This window comes from Spermophilus citellus (genome assembly GCF_964194105.1).
Source record: "Spermophilus citellus genome assembly, chromosome: 4".
Lineage (NCBI taxonomy): Eukaryota > Metazoa > Chordata > Mammalia > Rodentia > Sciuridae > Spermophilus > Spermophilus citellus.
This window is the reverse complement of record NC_138185.1, coordinates 138,861,514-138,882,869: the sequence shown is the minus strand read 5'-3', so window position 1 is coordinate 138,882,869 and position 21,356 is coordinate 138,861,514. Positions and strand designations below refer to the sequence as shown.

The window sequence follows — 21,356 nt, the reverse complement described above, 5'->3', positions numbered from 1 at the left end:
CATCTCCCATAGAATAGTCTAAGATGGCATCCTCCCAACTTAAAACCACTTTATGTTCCCAAAGTTTTGATGTAATGGCTAATTTTATGTGTTGACTTAATTAGGTTAAGAGATGCCCAAATAACTGATAGAACATTATTTGTGAATGTATCTGTGAGGGTGTTTCTGAGAGATTGACATTTGAATCAGTAGGCTGAGTAAAGAAAATCCAACCTCATCAATGTGGGTAAACATCATCCAATTTGTTGGCAGCCTGAATAAAAAAATAAATAAATAAAAAGAACAAAAAAGCAGAGAAAGGAGGGTGAATTTATTCTCTCTTATTGAACTGGAACATCCATCTTCTTCTGTCTTCAGGCCTTAGTAGTCACTGAATTACACTACCAACTTTCCTTTGTTTCCACCTTGCAGATGGCAGATTGTGGGACTTCTCAGCCTCTGTAATTGCATGAGCCAATTCTCAATATCCTCTTTCATATATGTAAATGAAATAAATATTGTGGGGAGCCATTCTGACATGTGATTGGGTGACTCCCGTTAAGGGCCTGAGGCACTCTGGCTGTGTCGGAGTTATCCCGACCCTTTCCTGATGAGAGAGCCCATCCGTGTGGGGGTGTGCGTAACCACTGACCCTGGAGACCCAATCACTGACCCTGACCTTGGAGTACAGCCCCCCCTCAACCTTCATTGGATGGAATTCTCCCCTGAATCTCTTGTTTCCCCCAAATAAAAGGCTGATCCCCGGCGTGTTCGCTCTCTCTCTCTCCTGCTAGCCCAGAGTAATCCTCGCTGCCCTGCTGGGCGGCTGGAGGCAGGGAAACAGGGAGACCGAGCCGTCTCGGACCTAGCATTAAAATAAGGTACTGTCTGTGTGTTTTATTTTGATCTCTTCTAACTAACTGAATGCCAGAACCTCATTAATGAAACCACTGCGCAGGCCGCGTGGTAGAAAATATTATAAACTATGATATACATACACATATATATATTTCATTGGTTCTATTTCTCTGGAGAACCCTGAAACCCTGATTAATACACCTGTTTCATGATTAATATAGTTGATTAGCACTGAGGATCCATTTTTCCATAGAAATAATAAACATGGTGATAGAGTTTTGAGGAAAAGAGGAATCCCAAAGAGGGAGTGAGAGATTCTGGGGATTAAGTACCCCAAGGAAAGTTCTAGTCATTCTCTAGATCTATCTCCCTCTCCAAAGTTCTGCCTTGTTCAGTCTGCACAGCATTTAATGAAGTTACTCTTCTACTTGTGTCTGTAGTTCACTCATTTAACGCATGTTAAGGCTCTGTGTTACAAACACAATCAGGGAAGCAGTATGTGGAAAACAACAGATTTTTACAGATTTCCCCAATCATCTGTTCTGAAATTAATCATATACCTATTGAAACTTGCTTGTGGATTTTCTTGTAACCACTGAAATATAGGTGTGATGATCAATTTTATGTGTCAAGTTGACTGGGTCATGAGGAACCCATATATTCAGTCAAGCATTATTCCAGGTGTGTCTGTGAGGGTGTTTCTGGATGGGATTGATATGAATGAATAGACTGAATAAAGCATATTGTCCTCCACTGTGTGAGTGGATCTTGTCCAATCAGTTGAAGACCTGAAGAGAAAAAGAAAACAAAGAGAAAAATATTACTTAGGTAGCATTTCTTTCTGTTGAACTGTCTTTGAGCCACGTGCCTAGACTCCAGCTGAAACATTGGCTCTTCTTGGGTCTTAAGCCTGCTGGCTTTTGAAATGAAACTCCACCATTGGTGTTTCTGTTCTCAGGCATTAGACTTGGGTTGGAACTATACCACCAGCTCTCCTAAATTTCTATCCTGCTGACTGCAAATCTTGGAACTTGTTAGGCTCCGTGATTGTGTCAGTCAATTCTTCATAATTAATCTCTTTCTAGATGTATATTTATCCTGTTTGTTATGTTCTCTTTGGAGAACCCTAATTCAATAAGTAATTTTTTAAAAATAACTCTTTCCTTTTCAACTTTTTCCTTTATTCTTAGGATTGATAGTAATTGCAAAGCCCAACATGGTAAGTGAAGTGGATCCAGTGGGTTTTATTTTCCTTTACTTCTTCCCTCCTATCCTTCACATGCCCCCGTGTGGCCTTTTACTAATGACAGAAGAGAAAAGCTGGAGAAATGTAAGTATTTTTGTGTGATAAGCCCAAAAGCAGCATGCTGAGAAAAGTCTTTATGGCACTTGACTACCCATCTGGAATAAGCAGTTCTATTTTCAAATGACTATTTCTATGCCTATATGAAAGAATAGATATTGCAGGCTATTATGTAGACATCACAAACATTCAATAATATTTCATTGCCTTCTTCTTGGAGCCACACAGAAGAATGTATTTCTCAGTTGCACTTGCAGGTGGGCAGGTTCATGTGACTATTATGACTAATGAAATATAAGCGGTTGTGGAGTCGTTTGTGGGCTGAGACAGTGAAACGCTATTTGTGATTCTCAAGGCTCTCTTCTTCCCTGCCATTGTGATTGTGGAAGGGGCCTTGTGTTGAAATGGAAGAGCCAAGAGATGGAAGCAGCTTCTATCTCTGAATCACCATATAGGAGGGCACATACCCTGGAGGGCCAACCAAACTCATGAAAAATTTGGTATGAGCAGGAAGTAAATATTGATTATACCAAGCAACCAAGATTTTTACAGTTACACACTATTACAGCATAACCCAACATATCCTGGCAGATATAGTTATAAAAATTGGGGACTAAATATTTAAAAGCACAGTTTATTTTATTTCTGGGAACAGAAGAAGATATTGAGTCAGGACTTTTAAAAGTCTCTGTGAATATTGACAGTGGCAATAAGGATCTCTTAAGTCCTTGTGAAATGAAAGTGGTAGCAGATAATAGAACCTCTGGACATCTTTGAGTTGAAATATTGAGATTTTCACATCCAAAAACATTGGTCTGTGATAAACTTGTATTGTTTAAATGGATTTTTGGAGAGCACTAAAGCTTAATATAGCAGAAAACCTATTTCTCTTTTTCTGGAAACCTGGGTTATCATTTTACACAGGAAAAACTACCAACTTTCTCAAGATTAAAGAGTTCATTATAGTGTGCACAGTGGTTGGGGTATCAGGAGCATAAATCCTGGCCCTGGGTTTGAATGCCCACTTCACCATTTCCAGTTGTGTTCAAATAACATTGGGTAGTTGTTTTGCCTCTCTAAATCCAGCTTAAAAATGCCTATTTTGCAAAGTTGTTTTGAGGGCAATAAAGAATTTAATTAATGAAAATCCTGACAATGTCTGGCACATTGTACAATAGCAATAAAGGGTAACTATGCAAGATGAATTCCTGTTTATTGATGTTTAAAGAAAAAATATCCAAGAGGAAAAAAGCATCACCTTCCAACCTTTAAAAAATTATCTGTCCTGGAATGTAGCTCAGTGGTATCAGTGGTAGAGTGCTTGCTCAGCATATACAAAGCTCTGAGTTAAACCCCCAGTACAAAACACAAAAAATAAAAACATCTGTAGATCTAAAGAAAATATTATATAACAAGCCCTATATTTCAAAAAATGAAAGAATCACTTATTTTGCAATAAACAAAGGACAGAAGTTTGGAATTTAACCTTTACACCATTGGGCTAAACATTTATGATTCTTAGTTTGGTATACAGTAATTTACCATCAAAACAATTATATGTTTAAAATATATCATCTATTTTAGTTAGCTTTTTGCTGCTGTGACCAAAAGACATGAAAAGAACAACTGGAAGAGGAGAGTTTACTTTGGGCTCACAGTTTCAGAGGTCTCAGTTCATTGACTGCCAGCTCCATTCCCTCCAGGCCAGGGTGAGGGAGAATAACATACATGGCGGAAGTGTGTGGATGAGGAAACCCACTCAGGCCATGGCCATCAGAGAGAGAGAGAGAGAGAGAGAGAGAGAGAGAGAGAGCGAGCGAGCAGACTCTGACTTAATTAATCAGGGACAAAATATATACCCGCAAAACACACCCCAGTGACCTACCTCCTTCAATCATACCCTACCTGCCTTCAGTTACCACTCAGCTAGTTCCTATAGGGGATTAATTCACTGATTGGATTAAAGCTCTTATAACCCAACTATTCCATCTATATACTTTTTTGCATTGTCTCACAATGGGGGATACCTAATCTAAACCATAACATCATGTATTCCAAATTACTCCAATATATGGAACAGGAAATTAGTTTCCTATGGATCTGAGTTTCTAATTGTCCTTGTACCTACAGATTTGCTATTAAATTCATCAAGTATTTCAGGGAAGTGGGAAGTTGAATGACCTTCCCTTCCCTCCCCAGGAAGCCTCAATAGTCCCACACAGATATATACATATGCACATACATGTGCACAAACACTGTGATCATAAAGCAAATCAGACTTAATTTTTAATAGCAAATGTGCCAAACTAAAATATCCATCCATGAATATTATCACCCTCAAAGGAGTCACCTTGAGAAGCTATTTAGTTGTAAAAGAATATCTTGCTTTCTAAACCCCTTTAGGGGACTCCTCTTTTATAGTTCATTTCAGAAGCTAGCATAACACTTCCTATATTCCTGGTCATGACAAATATGCCCTTTGTTAGGTAAAGGACAGGCTGAGTAAGCTGTCTGCAGGGCATGCCAAACAAAGTTAGCTGCAGGATGACCTGCCCTCTCAAACCCTCTGTCTGGTTCTTTATCAACTATTTGCTTCAAGCCCAAATGCCCAAGCCCCCGCTCAAGGCTGAACACTCAATCCCCAGCTCAAGGCGAACACGTAACCCCCCCTTGCGCCAACAAGGCAGCTTGCAGACCCAGAGACCTCATAAAAACTCCCTCCTGCCGGGCCCCTCTCTCTCTTGCTATCTCCCTTGCTTTCTCTGTCTCTCTCTTGCTCTCTCTCTCTCTCTTCTCTTTCTTTTCTCCTCTGTTGCACTGCTGCAATAAAGATCTCTTGGTTGCTCTGAGTGTTGTGGTCACTTTCCTTTCACCCTTTAAGATTAGCCAGGCACAATGGCACACACCTATAATCTCAGTGGCTTGGGAGGCTAAGGCAGGAGGATTGGGAGTTCAAAGCCAGCCTCAGCAAAAGCGAGGTGCTAAGCAACTCAGTGAGACCCTTTCTCTAAATAAAATCCCCCCCCAAAAAAAAGAATAAATTTTATTCCTTTTTAGAAAGAATCAAAAGTTATCTGGGAGTCTAAGGCACTTCTGTTAAAGAGACTTGTTTCGTGAAAACTATCCAATCTGGTACTATCATTCCAATCTGCGTAATTTGTTCTCCCACATTCATGCAGTTCCTTTACTTGCTTTTCTTCTGCAGATTGTGAGCAAGGATTTCTCCCAGCCTTGGTCAGCCTGGGTTTCTCCAGCCCCAAGAGTCCGTGCGGGGCCCAGCCGAAATCCCGCCCCAATTCCGCCCCAATCCCGCCCCTGGCGTGGAGTCCCGCCCACGGACCCGCCTCTTCTAGGCCTCGCCCACAGGCCCGTCTCTGGCACCCGGCCCCGCCCCCCAGCCCGCTTAGGGCTGGTAGCCGCCGCTGCCAGGCCGCGCTGCCTTGGCAGCCGCGTAGCCATGACTGGGGGCCGCGGGGTTCCCGGGCGCGGCCGGGAGGAACTTCAGGAGAGCTACCCGCAGCGGCAGGACCACGAGCTGCAGGCCCTGGAAGCTATATACGGAGCCGACTTCCAAGACCTGCGGCTGAACGCGTGCGGACCGGTAGGAACGTGGCGGATCTGGCCTGAGCTGGCTTCCCACAGCCCGGCCTTTCTTAACCCTGAGGTTTACAGTTTGGGCGGCCCCTTTAGGATTCTGCAGTTTTTTTTTTTTTTTTTCATTCCTCTAATTCCACCCATGCTCACACTCTGTCCTCGAACCTTAGCTGGTCTCTAGACCCCCTACCTAGACCGAATTTGGAGATTTTTCCGAGTCTTACTTGGCACCATTTCTTATTCCTACTGACCCCCAAACATCCCTGCCTTTTTCCAACTTTGCCTTCTCCCTCCCACCCCCTGAGTTCTCGAGGAGGATATAGTAGCACATTCACAGTCACCCAATGCTACTTTGGCCTGGGAACGCTTTGGGAGCGCTTGCACAGGCCTTGGGCTTTCAATCAGAATTCTTAGGTCTCACCTATGTATTCAGAACTGTACAAGTCGTAATTCTTACCTCACTCCTCATGTTTTCGGTATGGCAGAACTTTCTGTGCCTTCCTTTGAGGCAGTTAGCTGAGAATACTATAGAATGCATTCCTCTTGGAAGTTTACCAGAGAAGTTATGCTGAGTCTAGACCTTTTTAAGTGGCCAGTTGGCTTAAAATATCATTTTCCTTTTTTTCTGGAAGTTAAGATACACCGTAAGCTTCTGATACTGTTTCCCCCATTCTTGAAGAGTTGATCTGCCAAACTAATATGTTTCTAAACATTGTCATTTAAAAATATTACTTGCTTCATCTGCCTTTAATTCTAGTATTTTACAGCTTCTGCCTTATCTACACATCTGCCTTCTGTAAGGGCAGAAGAGTCTCCCAACCCAACATGCTTCTTCCTTCTTCTATTAAATACTGTGATACACCATGGGAATGAAACTGGGCAAAACAGACAAAAATCCTGCCCTCAGGGAGGTTACTTTTCCAGTACTTAATTTCCAGAATTATTTTTAACTGTGTATACTGCTTATACATGTTTATAGTAAAATAATAAATTAATTTACTGGTCATCTGGCAACTTCTCTATTCCCAAACATTGAGAACCAGGAAGTAGACCCATTAAGCAGCCAAAATTTTTGTTACAAGTGTGCACCCAACTCAGTGCAAAACCCCTGAGACTTCATTCAGAGCCAGTTAACTTTATACAGAGCTTATTATCTGCTCCTAATGCTCTAGAAAATAGGAGGGAAGAAGCAGCTGCTTTTGGATAGAGACACTGATCATCCCATGAATTTATAGCTGATGTCAGTAAGCCCAAGAATTTATAGCTAGTGGTTTTTATAATAAGATATAAAAATACACAAAACAAGCAAAAACTATAAAAGGCAGGCAGAAGTATTGGATAGCATCTGTGGCCATGAATCTTTAGGAATATGATCACCTGTATAGGCCTCATAAGAAAATAATTGATGGATGAGTCAGAGTTTACTCATTCAACAAGTCCTTATTAGCACCTGCTATTTGCTAGTCTTCAGGGAAGGGTTATGCAGGTCCACAATCCTTTATCCAGAACGCCTGAGGCCTGATGGCTTTCAGAATTGTTCCTGTTCACATTCATGGGTGCATGTTCCACACTATCTAATGCCTTCCTCCAAGTTTTGGGCAGCATCCAAAAATCAAGAATGAATATTCAAATTTCACACTAAACAAGACAAAGACTATTAATAATCCTGTATCGATTCTGGCCAAATTTGCTGCCAATACCTTCAAAGAGATTTTTTAAAATTTTTTGGGTAGTGTTATAATGTAAATTCAGTTTAGCATATGTATATCATTTATAAAGAAACATTTGGAGTCATGTGCTAAAAATTATGCTATAGATAAAAAAGTTTGGATACCACTAGTTTAAACTATAACTTATAGTTAAAAGACAGTTATAAATTATTATTGTTATTTATCTTGGCTAGCTTTCCATATCAGCAAAGGGACTGCTCCCTTATAATTTATTTTTTAATATTTTTTTAGTTGTAGATGGACACAATACCTTTATTTTACTTATTTATTTTTGTGTGGTGTTGAGGATCCAACCTAGTGCTTCACACACACTAGATGAGCGCTTGTTTTCCTTCTTCTTCGCTATCATTGTATATATCAGACTTTTTCATCTTTTCTAGTAGATCAATGAAACATGTTTTAATTTTTATTTCTTTGGTTATAAATTATATAGCTCACCTTTGTTTGTAAGCCATTGATTTTTTTTTTCTATGAATTGTTTGTGTTCTTTTATTTTTCTATTCTGAGGTGTATCTTCTTATTTGTAAGAGGTAGGCAGATATATGTTAGGAAAATTATCATTTTGAGTCATCATATATTATAAATATTTACCCTAATTAACCATGCATATTTTATATTTATGTAATTTACACAATTAAACTTTTTTTTTTTTTTTAGAGAGAGAGAATTTTATTTTATTTTATTTTATTTAAATATTTATTTATTTTAGTTCTCGGTGGGCGAACACAACATCTTTGTTTGTATGTGGTGCTGAGGTTCGAACCCAGGCCGCACACATGCCAGGCGAGCGCGCTACCACTTGAGCCACATCCCCAGCCCCGAGAGAGAGAATTTTAATATTTATTTTTTAGTTCTGACGGACACAACATCTTTGTTTATATGTGGTGCTGAGGATCGAACCCTGGCTGCACGCATGCCAGGCGAGCGCACTACCACTTGAGCCACATCCCCAGCCCACAATTAAACATTTTTAATGGAATCAAAATGAACTATTTTTTGTATTGTTGTCACTTTGGATTTTTTTCCCCTAAGAAAAAACTTGTCTGCCCCAATGTTACCAAACAAAAATGATTTTTTGAGATTTTATTTAATTTTTCATGACTTCATCTTAAAATTTTCATCAAATAAATATAGAAATAACTGGATGTAGGTGGGTATTGTGCTGCATGTCTGTAAATCTCAGCTACTCAGGAAGCTGAAGCAGGAGGATCACAAGTTCAAGTCCAGCCAGGGTAACTTAGACTGTATCTCAAAATAAAAAATTCTTACAAAGGTTGGGGAGGAAGTTCACTGGTACAGCTAAGTTTAATCCTAAATGCCACAAAAATAAATATAAAAATGTCATTTTTTAAAAAAAAATTCCACCTTAGTCTATCATGTAGGTCTAGGTCACCCTCTTTGTGTAATCTTCCACACCCCCAGTTAGTCAATCAGTTGAGATTTTCAGTCTTTTTCACTACTAATTTGAAATGTCACCTTTATGTTAAGTTTTAGGACTGAATTTGCATCTATTTTACTTTTTAATATGCTTGAGGATTTGTTTAACTATATTGTAACAGATCAGGAGGGTATCAAAGTTTATGATCCTATTAGGAAGCAAATATAATTCGTGTCTTATAGCAATATATGATCTTCTCTAAATGACTTCTTATTCTGTATTCGTGTCACCTGCATTTCCAGTGTTCAGAACAATTTTTTTTCTCATTTATGATGTTATATTTACAAATGATACAACCTGTGTTTTTCCTCTCCTTTAATGCTCTCAAAAGGTTTTGGTTGCCTGTTACTTTGTGTTTGTTTGCCTGCAAATATCCCAGGAATGCATAATTTCTTGGTGCAAGTTAAGTCAACAATGTTTTTAGCATTCAAATGACCATTTGTCTTCTATGCATAAAGGAGACCCCCCACTAGCCTACTCCCAGAATCCGCTCAGTATACCTGGGCTGTAAGATTTTTAATCAAATTCTCTTCAACTCCCAGAGTCCTTAAATGCCCTAATATGAGCTGATTCTTGGTATCCTAAACACATCTTGCAAAATGCCTCTTCACATGCTGAGAAATTTTTCTATTTGCTTGAGAAAAGCCTAACAAATATTCTGCTCTAATCTCTGAAAGCACTATTCCCTGAGTGGTTTGGGGATTTTGTTTAGGGGTTTTGTTTGTTTTTCTTTCAGTGAGATTGTAACAAGTAGGATTAAGTTTGGCCACATATGACAGTAAAATTTAACAATAAAGTTAATATTTTTGCATGTAGAAGTCCAGAGTCTAAGACCTCTTATATTTTGCTGTTGTCCCATCATCATTATGCCCCTCATGGTCTCCCATAGCTGTCCAAATTCTAGCTTTCACACCTATATTCCAGCTGGCTGAAAGGAGAAAGGGATGAAAAAGTTGCATCCCTTTGTTTTAAGGTCACTTCCTGTAAATTGCATATGACAGTTCTTCTTTCATTTGATTGTCCAGAAATCAATCCAATGTTCACATGTATCTGCAAAGGAGCCTGGGAAATGTATTCAGCTAAAAGGTCAGAGGTTCTGTTGCTACGAAATAAAAAGAAGAATGGATATTGAAGATAATAGTCTTTGCTGAGAAAAACCCCCAAAGTCTGTAACTTATGGAGATAAATGCCACTCTGGTCATTAAACTCTGTTGGCCAAAATAAAGGCCTTAAAAGTAACCAGTCAGCCCAACAGCTTCAATGTCTTGCTCTTCTCATTTTGAGTTGGCCTTGGTACTCAATCCTGACAAATTATTGGATTTTTCTGTCATTCTTCAGTGGCTGTGGTCTGTTCCTTCATCCACTGGATTCATAGCCTTTTAAAGCTGAAACCTTTATCCATCATGAGTCCTTCACTTTTTATTAAAATTCTTTCCTCTTTTCTAAAAGTTTGTTTTGGTGTTATCTGGGCTTATTACCATTTCCACTGTTGACCTGCTCATGTTGCTATGCTATGGAAGTACCTGGAACACTAGACCTCCCTGATATTTTATGGCTGGTCCAACCCAGAAGTGGTTACAGGATTCTAACTCTGCTTTTATGGGCCCCAGGGTCCTGCACACCAATTTCCCATCCACACTTAGTGGCCTTAGGGCTGGCTGAGAAAGGCCTCTTTCCCTGAGGCTTGCCAATCTTTAATTCTATTTGTTGAATAGAGTACATTTATTAAACATTCCATTTAGTAAAGAATATCTTAGAAATGTGCAGTCCTCCAATAAGCCACTGTTTCCTGAAACTTGCTTCCTGTTCCAGTGCTTCAGAATAAAGTAATGACCAAGCCATGCTCTTTCCCAAGGTTTCACATTTAGGGATACTCTTTACTGCTTATATAAAGAAAAAGGGAGGGCTGGGCCTAGCTGACTTGACTTGACTTGACCTGACCTGGGTACCTGGAGCCAGATTTAGCCCAGGAGACCCTGATAGCTCTGTTTTTTCTGGTAATAATCTGAATATTCAATGCTTTTCTACCTCTACCTGCTTCATCATGACTACTTGCCTGGTATTAGGATGGTTTGGTTGCAATAATCCAGTAATTCTGAGAAATTCAGAAGAGACCCAATTCAGCACAATAGTTTTGACAAATCAGATAAGACAAGTCAAGAATCCTTTTGGCTTAGAGATCACAAACCAGTACTCTAGTTTGGGTGCTCTTGCCATGGTACACATGCCTGTGTGATGGTTAAGTATTTTCAGCAGTGCCCAATGAATAGGAATTCATGCAGGAATCTTTTATATGTCACAGTCAAAAAGAATAAGATAGGGGCTGGGATTGTGGCTCCATGGTAGAGCATCGCCTAGCATGAGTGGGGCCGGGTTCGATCCTCAGCACCACATAAAAATAAAGGTATTGGGGCTGGGGATGTGGCTCAAGCGGTAGCGCGCTCGCCTGGCATGCGTGCGGCCCGGGTTCGATCCTCAGCACCACATACCAACAAAGATGTTGTGTCCGCCGAGAACTAAAAAAAATAAAATAAATAAATAAATAAAGGTATTGTGTTGTGTCCATGTACACCTAAAAAATAAATTTAAAAAAATTCAAAAAAAAAAAGAATAAGATAAAGACAAACTAAAAACTCTTTGAAGATGTTACAACTGAAAAGTACATTTTCTACGGCAGAAATTTTGTGTTCTTGGAATTCATCATAACATAGAATCTACAGTATTGTCTGTGAATGAAAATTCTGTTTTGACTTTATAAAATACATGTATGCTAAAAATTGTTTCTACTCAGGATGGTAAACACTGGAATACCACCTGTGTTAACATATAAAAATTCATTCAACTCCTGGGGAAAAAAAGACAAAAGGGAAAATTTTATTTATTTTTTTTAAAATTCTTTTTGAGAGAGAGAGAGAAAGAGAGAGTTTTTTTAACATTTATTTTTCAGTTTTCGGTGGACACAATATCTTTATTTTATTTGTATGTGGTGCTGAGGATCGAACCCAGCACCGCGCGCATGCCGGGCGAGCGTGTTACCGCTTGAGCCACATCCCCAGCCCAAAAGGGAAATTTTAAACCAGATTTGTTACCTTCCATCTGTGGAGATAACTCACCTCAAATGCTATCTAAGTGTTCCTCACAAATTCTTTTTATCCTGAGCCCAAGAACCTTGGTTTGCATTTGTAATTTCTGCTTATACATCTTGCTGATACTTACGGTTTTTGCTCCTTCCAATTATAAGGCACTACTTCGGTTTTCTTCCTTCAAAAACAGCAGATAGGCTTTTACTCCCAGGTAGCATCCTTACTTCGATCCTTCACATTGGGCTTGCTAGCTCTCAAATATCTTACTTTATGAAGACCATCTGTATGGCATCTTCCCTTACTTTTCTAGCTTCTTGTTTCATTTGCCTGTTTTAAGCTATGACAGTCAGTATGAATTTAGAGCACTGTTCTCACTTTTCTGAAATATTATTTTCATTGGTCAGTAGCAAAGTGAAAAAGTGAAAGTAGATTAGTAAAAGATAAATTGACCCTTCTTAGGACTCTACTGTATTCTTAGATTTATGTGCTTCTTTATAGATTTGACATTAAAATACTGTGTTCTGTACTTTCTAAAGTGACAAACAGGAAAAGATAGGGAAAAAATATTTTCTTAACAAAATTATGAATTGATGATCATAGTGTCTTTCTGAAATTTATGGCCAGTGAGATAAGAAAGTCTGTCAAGAGTTGACCCGCTAGAGAAAGCCACTGGAAAAATTCTGTCTAGCCTTCCTCTCTGTTGTTTTTGCTTTTAACAAATCAGGCGATTTATTAACCTGTTTGTTCTAATACTTCTTGTTGGCAGCTGCCACCAGAATGGTGATTCTATCTGGATCTCTCTGCCCTTACGGTATCAGTTTACAACCTCCAACTTGGTCCTTTTCCACCATTATCAGCCTCTCCTGGGCTTGGAGGACTCTGTGGACCAAGTCAAGAGCCTTAGCTGAAGTGGCTGGGCATGACCTCGTCTCTCTAAGGTCCCCCATAGATCTTGGTCATGGAGCCAACTGCAGCACCGCCTTGGAGGTACAGGTACTATGCTGTGAAAGCTGCTTGTGTGCGGTTCTCTTCTTAGGAAGTAACCTCTTTGTTTTTGGCCAGCTTGACTTCATCTACCCTTTGGAGACTTTCAAATTCCAGGACTTGTTGAGGACAGCTGCCAGAGCTCTGAGAGATTCCTTCTGGTTTCCATCTTTCATAGTAACTCCAGGCATCCTGTGGCCTCCCGCTCCCAGCTAGGAGAAAGGGGTCTCTGGGTTGCTTTTGGTTTTGTTTTCCCAAAGTGGACATATATGTAACCTCCCTCCTTCACTAGATTGTTGATATAAAATGAGTAACAGTAATTCAGGAAGACTCATTCATTGGATTTACTTCAGAATAAGTAAATCCTAAATCCTAAGATGATGGTGTAGGGAGGAACAACTTATGATATGGAAAGTATTGGCTCTAAGTTGGTAATTGTAAAACTGGATAGTGGATATAGGGGGTTCATTATACCATTATTTCTCCTTTCTGTTTGAAAAATTCCATAATTAAAAAGTTTTTGTTTTTTTTTTTTAAGTGAGGCTATTTAAGGAGATTGGTGAAGGCATAGTTTCTCATGTCTTTTTAAGCACCCTTAGCAGCTAAAATGATTCCTATGTTGAATTCCTCCTAAAATATAAAGCAGTGAAAGCTGGGCTGCTGTGGATGAAGAACAGGAGGCCTGGAGCCTGTTTGGTCTCATCACTCACCCTTTGAGGCTCCTCTTAGGAAACCCACCGGCCTCTACTCCTGCTATTTCCCGCCTGTTTCTCTGGAAATGGAGCCCCTCCTCCTGTTGAAGTCCAACTGTCTTGGCATGTCCAGGATCCATTGGCTTCCGCCCCCTAAAGGGTTTTGCAGCTTTAGGTCCTAATTTGTATCTTTTCTGCTCTTCAAAAACATTGCCATCAGTGTCCTCACATGCTGTAGTATTTCTTACCTTTCAAAACAGAACAAAAATTCCTCCGTTAATTTGATATTCCCTCCATACACACCCAGTCTCTGGCACCATTCATAATGTCCCTTAATACCCAAACCTTGAAAGAGTTGTCTGCACTTGCAGTGTCCACTTCCTTACCTAGCACTTCTCAACACTGTTGGGTATGTGTTCCGTTCCCATGAGACCTGCTCTTGGCAAGGCGGTCCTTCTCCTCCTCCAGTTGTAAATGCTTTCTGCCCTATACCACCTCCTCATGCATCTGGACAAGGCTCTTTCCATTTCCTTCCTTCACAGCCTGATCTTTTTATCAGCTTTTACCTCAAAATTAATTTTCTCTTTTTCTCACCTTTGCTACCAACTCAGGCTGCATATTATAATTGTGGGTGTTTTTTTTGTTGTTGTTTTGTTTTGTTTTTGTGTGTGTGTGGGTTGCTTGGAATGAAAACCAGGGCCTCATGCATGCTAGGCAAGTGCTTTACCACTGAGCCACATTCCCAACTCTGTTGAAATGGTTATTTCCTTCTGCTTTTATCATCCCCATTCATTTTTTACTCAGCAGCCAAAGCCATCTTTTTAAATATATGGTAGACCATATCATTCCCCCCTTAAAATTCTGCCAAATAATTCGCTTGACTGATGAGGCCCTGTGGAATCCAGCCATTTTCTATCTACCTGCTTTACCTGGCCTTCCCTTTCCTGATGTGTTCCAAACATACCAGCCTTTTTTTCATTTTGGGCTCATACCAATCTCATACTCACTTCTGAGTTTCTTTACATGTTCTTCCCTTGTCTGGAGTGCATGGTCTCTGAGGAGTCTCAGTTTAAATGCTACATCCTCAGGTGTTCCCAGGTGACCCCATCTAAGCATGTTCCCTCACACCCACATGTTCTCTGCATAGAGCACCACCTTGTCTCTTCAATAGCACTTTCTAAACAACACAGGCTGCATTGCTATAATTGTGTACTTACATGTTTATGAGTTTTGTTTCCCCCATCGGACAGGAAGTTCCCTGACAGTTGGAACCACAACTGTGTTCTTACCCCCGTGAACTCAGCCCAGTGCCTGACATAGAGTTGGCACTGAGTAAGTGTGGGCAACTGATGCATGGAGAGGGAATGAGTCAAGGAAAGGCTTCATGGGCCTTGGAATGCTGACCCCTCTTCAGGACCATATTCACACTCAGGCTATACTGGAGGACCCACAGCTTTTGTCAAGGATTATTATAAAGCCATATAAACTTGATTTTACAGATTTTATACACATAGTTGATGAGAACATTGTTATATGGTTCAGGATACATATTAAGGTTCACGTTATAAATTTCTGTAGAAATTAGTGTTGATAAGTACTTTGTTGCACCTGAAAGAATTTTTTAATCTTTCTCCTTTCTGATATGATCACATTTCTGTCTTTGCCATTTCTTCCTGGATGTTCAAAGAAAAAGTCAAGGTTCAATCACATTAACTCAGGATTGGCATTAATAAAAGTGTCTTATGAGAGAGCCACAGGTTATAGGGTCAAAGCTGTTTGAATTTTAGCTCTGTCACTGTATCTGTGGCAAGAATCTTAAACTCTGCTATATCTATACAATGGGGATGGCATCTACCTTGCAGTTGCTAAAGTGCCTGGACCAAAGGTGCCCTTAGTAGATGTTTTTTCTTCGGCCTCCCCTTTTTTGTTATATAAGTAAAACATAAATTGCCTCATATCCTTTTTGGAAACTGTATGTCAGTGAATCAAAGAGTAGAGTTTTTGGTAATTGGGTGAAAAGCAGTTGATTGGAAAAGCACATGCAATTTTAGAAGAGCTATCTGAAGTCTTCAAGTCAGAATTTTTCCTTTGTTGATATCCCAGTATTCAAATCTCAATTCAAATGCAGGTGGGGCATTCTTAATTTGAAAATCTGGATTTGAAAATGTTCCAAAGTTCACAATTTTTTTTAAGTCTGTGCAAATATTCCAAAAAACAAAACAAAACAAAACAAAACTGAAATTTGAAGCACTTCTGGTCCCACACATTTTGGAAACTGATTACCCAATTTGTATCCCCTTCTCACAGAGGCCTTCCCTGATCCACCTGTTTAGATGCCTTCTCTTCCCTTACCACTATGTCCCATTACTCTGTCTTATTTTCTTTATAGCTCTCATCACTAATGAAATTATTTACATGTCCTCTAATTTGTATCAGTTAGTTGGGACTGTGTCTATCTAAATTTATTCCTGCATTTCTAGCCTCTAGGGCAATACTTTGCATATACTCAGCACTCAGTGACATTTGAATGAATGGAAACTAAGCAGAACATTTTGGTTAAATCCTTTAATAAATTTGAAAAGGAAAAATGCATTTTATCTGGCACATATTTTATTTTTTAAACCATGCTTTTGGAAAATACGACCCAACATCAAAGTAAAATATAATTATTATAATATTTGGGAAGTAGAACTTTTGAGCTAAAGTGATCATTATCTTAATGGTTAAGATTGACTCTCTTGGGAGGGAAAAATAATGTTTTTTCTCTTTTAGGTCAAAGAGCCCCCTGAAATCAATTTAGTTCTGTACCCTCAGGGCCTAACTGGTGAAGAAGTTTATGTGAAAGTGGATTTGAGAGTTAAATGCCCACCAACCTACCCAGATGTGTAAGTACCTTTATAGATAGCTTTGATGTGGTTTTAGTTTAAGGTCAACAGTATTTTCTCCCCCTGCCATTATGCATAAAATTTCATTTCCTATCACCTGTATTTTAAGAGAAGCATATCAGCTATAGACATTTTCATGAAATCTGTCTTGTTTTAAGTCTGTTTATAGTTGTAGGATACTCCCTACAAATACTAATACTTTCTCAGTGACTTGTTTGTTTCTTCTGACATGTTAACGTTAATTTATTTAATTCTTCATAAACTAGGAAGAGAACAAATCTTGAAGAAAAGGATAAAAGCTTAGCGACTACTTAAATCACTCATGTACTTAGTTTTAAAGTGTGATTGGCATTGGAAATTAGATCACCTTCTGTGACTGACCTCAATTTTTACGGCCCAAAGAATGTTTAGAGTTGTGGCACTTCTCAGTGTAACTGGTGAGCCATCAATGTGCAAGGCTATCCCCTGCACAGCAGGACCTTTAGCATCCCTGGTCCCTACCCACTAGTGCCAGGAGCGTTTGCCAGTCATTGAGACAACAATAAACCCTTCATATTTTCACACACACACACACACATAAGGCTATATCATCTCTGGTTGAGGATCACTGGTTAGAGCAAAACTATTAGCCATTAGGATTCAAGTGGTCTTATGTATCTATCCCCAGACCTTCACCTGGAAAGACAGATTGACCTGGATGATATTAAGTGGTTTGAATTTACCATACAGGGAACCAGTGAGGGTTTCTGAGAAGGCAAGTGGCAAATAAAAGATGGCAGTGCTTTCTATGGTGGATAAAGAGGTTATTAAGAATATTAAGAGACAGACAGGTCAAAACTGAGCTCTTGCAAGTCAATAACTTTCTTTTGCCCACAACATTATACTGAGTGTACACATAGTGGGCATATAAAAGATTAATTAATGAAGAAAAGGAATTAAATTTATGAAAGAAAAGGAAGACATTGCCTCTCTAGTTGTTTGTTTTGTTTTGTTTTGTTTTTGTTTGTTTTGTTTCAGGAAGGTTGGTTGTTTCCTAACACCAAATACATGGTGTCTTTCTGACACCATCTGGGAGTCCAGCAATTCAGTTCTGTCATTAGCTATCCATAGTTAGCACAGACCCCATGGGTTAAGATATCAGTTTGATAAATGATGCCTGTTGCAAGTTGCAGTACTTTCTCTGACTTATAAATTTTGGCTATAAATTTGTAGGTTCCTACAGCCTCCTCCTCATGTTTGATAATTTACTAGAATGACTTACAGAACTCAGGAAAATATTTATATTTACCAGCTTATTGTAAAAGATATGACTCTGAAATAGTCAAATGAGAAAGATGCATAGGTGAGGCATGAGGGAGGGGCATGGAGCTGCCGTGTCCTCCGCAGGCCAGGCATCCTTCTGGCCTCTCCATGTATTCATCAACCCACCTGATCCTTGTTATTTCGGGGTTTTATGGAGGTTTTATACTATAAGCATGATCTCTTATTTAAATCATTGGCCACTGGTGCTTGAACTCTATTTCCAGCCCAACTCTCCTCACACTAGTTTGGAGTAGGGTTGAAATTTCTCATCTTGTAGTCCAAATTTGTTTTTTTCTGGTAATCAGCCCCTATTCTGACACTATGCAGGCACCCAACAAGAGTCAACCTTATCCACATATATGCCAGTATAGTTGAAAAGGTTTTTTATGATCAGCTCAAGATGCTCTTCTTACCTCTGTCACCCAGGAGATTCCAAGGGTGATAGGGGCTCTTGTGCCAGGAACTGGGATCAAGGACTCTCTATATATACTTTTTTTATACATTCATAGACTCAAGAATTCAAAATGTTTACTCTTGACAAATCAAAGAAAAACTTGGATACTTAAGTGCTAAAATATTAATTGTAGCATTATTTATGAAAGTAAAGAAATTGGAACAGTCTAAATTTTAAACAGTTAAAGCAGGCTTTCTCAGCCTTGGCACTGTTGGCATGTCAGCAGGATAATGCTTTTTTTTTTTTTTTTTTTTTTGGTACCAGGGATTGAACGCAGGGATGCTTAAACACTGAGCCATATCCCCAGCCCTTTTAAAAAATTGTATTTAGAGACGGGTCTCACTGAGTTGCTTAGGGCCTCGCTAAGTTGCTGAGGCTGGCTTTGAACTCACGATCCTCCTGTCAGCCTCTCAAGCCACATGCTACTGTGCCTGGCTTCAGCAGGATAATTAATTCTTTATTGTGAGAGTTATCCTAAACATTATAGGATGTTTAATAACATCCCTGACTTCTAGATATAGGGAGTAGATATAGAGATACAGGAAGTACCTTCTTCCCAGGTTGTGACAACCAAAAAAGTCTCCAGATATTGACAGATGTCCACTTAGAGACAAAATCTAGTATAGTAGAACTATACTAGAGAACTAGTCAGATAACTCTTAATGTATCCACTTAATAAAATATTATGGGATTTTTTTAACAATAAGGAAGTATTTTTTAAAAATTAAGTGAAAGCCGGGTGTGGTGGTGCACACTTGTAAACCCAGTGGCTTGCGAGGATGAGGCAGGAGGATCACAAGTTCAAAGCCAGTCTCAGCAACTTAGTGAGGCCCTAAGCAACTCAGTGAGATTCTGTCTCTAAATAAAATACAAAATAGGGCTAGGGATGTGGCTCTGTGGTCAAGTGCCCCTGAGTCCAATCCCTGGTACCCCGCCAAAAAAAATTAAGTTTTGTATCAACTACATAAAATTATTAGTCATGCAGCAAGGACATAAAACATTAGAAAATTTTAGAGTTTAACTAGTATTAAAGATGAGTTTTATACCATTCTATTAATATTATTATACAATGATTGCTTAATTTTTAAAAAAATAATTATGTAAGGTTTGATTTGGGGGAATATTGTCATCCTTTAAAAATGATGTGGTACAAGAAAACTTTCTTTTATGCCAAATCATCCTTGAAGCCACTCTGAGAGAGAGAGAGAATCCTCAGTGGGATGGACTGTACATGGAACCAGGACTGTATGACACTTCTATTCTTTTTCTCGGACTACCATATTCCAGATTTCTGTCTGTCCAGGCAGATAATGATTATAGCAACCTATCATAGTAAATGAAAGATAAGTGTTGAGAGAATGCATAGAAAGGTGAATAGGCAGGGCTGGAGTTGTGGCTCAGTGGTAGAGTGCTCGTATAGCATGCGTGAGGCACTGGGTTCAATCCTCAGCACCACATAAATATAAAGACATTGTGCCAATCTAAAAAAACCTAAAAAGTAAATATTTTTTAAAAAAGGTGAATAGGCAAGGCTTTAGTAATCTAAAATGCCAGAATTACTCAGAAATGCTTAATAGGAAGTGATAAATCGTCTTATCTATAAAATTAAATAAATCCTATTTAATCCTAGAGTGTTGTTATTGGATGTTTATTTGTTGGGAATGCAAGGAAACCCAAGGACTGGTTTTAATATCCTTAATTAGAAATGTTGACTTAGATGAGCTCTTGGGGATGACGAGGAGTGTGAATTAGGTGTCCTTGGAATAGGCAGAGTTTCCAGAATGTACATGACTATATTTATTCATGAGCCAGTGAGCGTGTCCTTGTTTACAACCAGAATGTGATTGGGGCACAGCCTGTTGTAGGAGTGCTAGATGGATCACCATGTCTCTGTTTCACCTAGCATTCTTGTTTTGCTTTATGCCAGAGCATGCAAAAGAGTGTGTAGCACTTGAACTCTGGCCATTGAGCTGTCAGGGCTAGGTCAATTGACACTGGATGCAAGCTAGGGTAGAGGATTACCATACAAGAGAGTGCATAGTTAAGTTAGTCAGAGTGAGAGCAGAAATGATTAGATTTTTTTCGACAGAAGAAACTCAGAATTGGGGATTAAGAGCAAATCAGAGGCAATCAATAGTAACTGATGTTGGGAAATTTTGATCAGATTAGAAAACTGATATCAGAGACTAAGGAGTTGAGAGATAAGTCTGGGTCTCCTTAGGAAGTAGAGCACCTAACAGCCCAGATTGAAGACTTTGGCCCGCCCACTTCTCCACCAGGTTCAGCTAGTCCTTACTAAGCACTGTGTCAACTGGAGTTGCTGAGATATGGTTGAAATCATTTTGAGATTAAGGAAAGTGTTGGTGGTTACACGGAGAGATTCAAATACTAGGTCTGTGTAGAACCCTCAGGCCCTCAATTGTGCTGGGAACTAAGTGAATGAGAATGTGAACAGGCTGTTCTTTCTGATGTAACTCCTTTTTCCCCCCCTCTCCAGAGTTCCTGAAATAGAGTTAAAGAATGCCAAAGGTTTGTCAAATGAAAGTGTTAATTTGTTAAAATCCCGCCTAGAGGAACTGGCCAGAAAACATTGTGGGGAGGTAAGTCTTGTTAAGCTAGAATTATAAGAGACAGTAACAGTCCCCATGTGCTCACCAGCATTTGCCTTGACTTTCAAACTTTGCCATTGCACCTCAAATCCAATATTGACTAGAATGTTTTGTGTCATCCTTGTATCCACACAGGGAGAGTTGTTTATTTGTAATTGTTTAATTTACAGTATTTATGAATTATAAGTTATAGAGTGAGTACAGATGGTACTATTGATGCTTAAGAGTTGTTCTGAAAACAGCTGATACAAACCTAGGTATACTTTTTTGCATACTTTGGATCTAGTGTTATGAGCACATCTTGACTTGAACTTTTCTGTTGTAAAATATAGAAAAGTGATTTCTGACCAAACTCTGCGACCTCTCCCTTTAGCATATCAGAAAAACTCATTATTTTTCTTCTCAATAACTAGTGACATACTCTACTCCTTCAGTGTCTGTTCTG

The 21,356-nt window shown here is 39.2% G+C and overlaps 1 protein-coding gene and 1 long non-coding RNA gene across 9 annotated transcripts in view; one reads left to right on the top strand and one right to left on the bottom strand.

Annotated features, from left to right (window-relative positions):
• Positions 1-308: 308 nt before the first annotated feature.
• Positions 309-5,419, bottom strand: LOC308648363. The gene is made up of 3 exons (XR_014021802.1): positions 5,333-5,419; positions 1,398-1,625; positions 309-438 (listed from the first exon to the last, which is right to left on the bottom strand). It is a non-coding gene; the product is annotated as an uncharacterized lncRNA (long non-coding RNA).
• A 103-nt stretch (positions 5,420-5,522) lies between these two features.
• The window catches only part of EIF2AK4 (eukaryotic translation initiation factor 2 alpha kinase 4), a 104,325-nt gene continuing 88,491 nt past the window's right edge, over positions 5,523-21,356 (top strand). For all 8 annotated transcript variants that reach the window (XR_014021590.1, XM_081290980.1, XM_081290983.1 and 5 more), the window contains exons 1-3: positions 5,523-5,741; positions 16,434-16,546; positions 20,800-20,902. Coding sequence is in view for 7 of the 8 variants with exons in the window: in XM_081290980.1 (XP_081147106.1) it covers positions 5,598-5,741; positions 16,434-16,546; positions 20,800-20,902 (360 nt within the window). In the remaining variant the exon portion in view is untranslated. The remainder of the gene's footprint in view (positions 5,742-16,433; positions 16,547-20,799; positions 20,903-21,356) is intronic.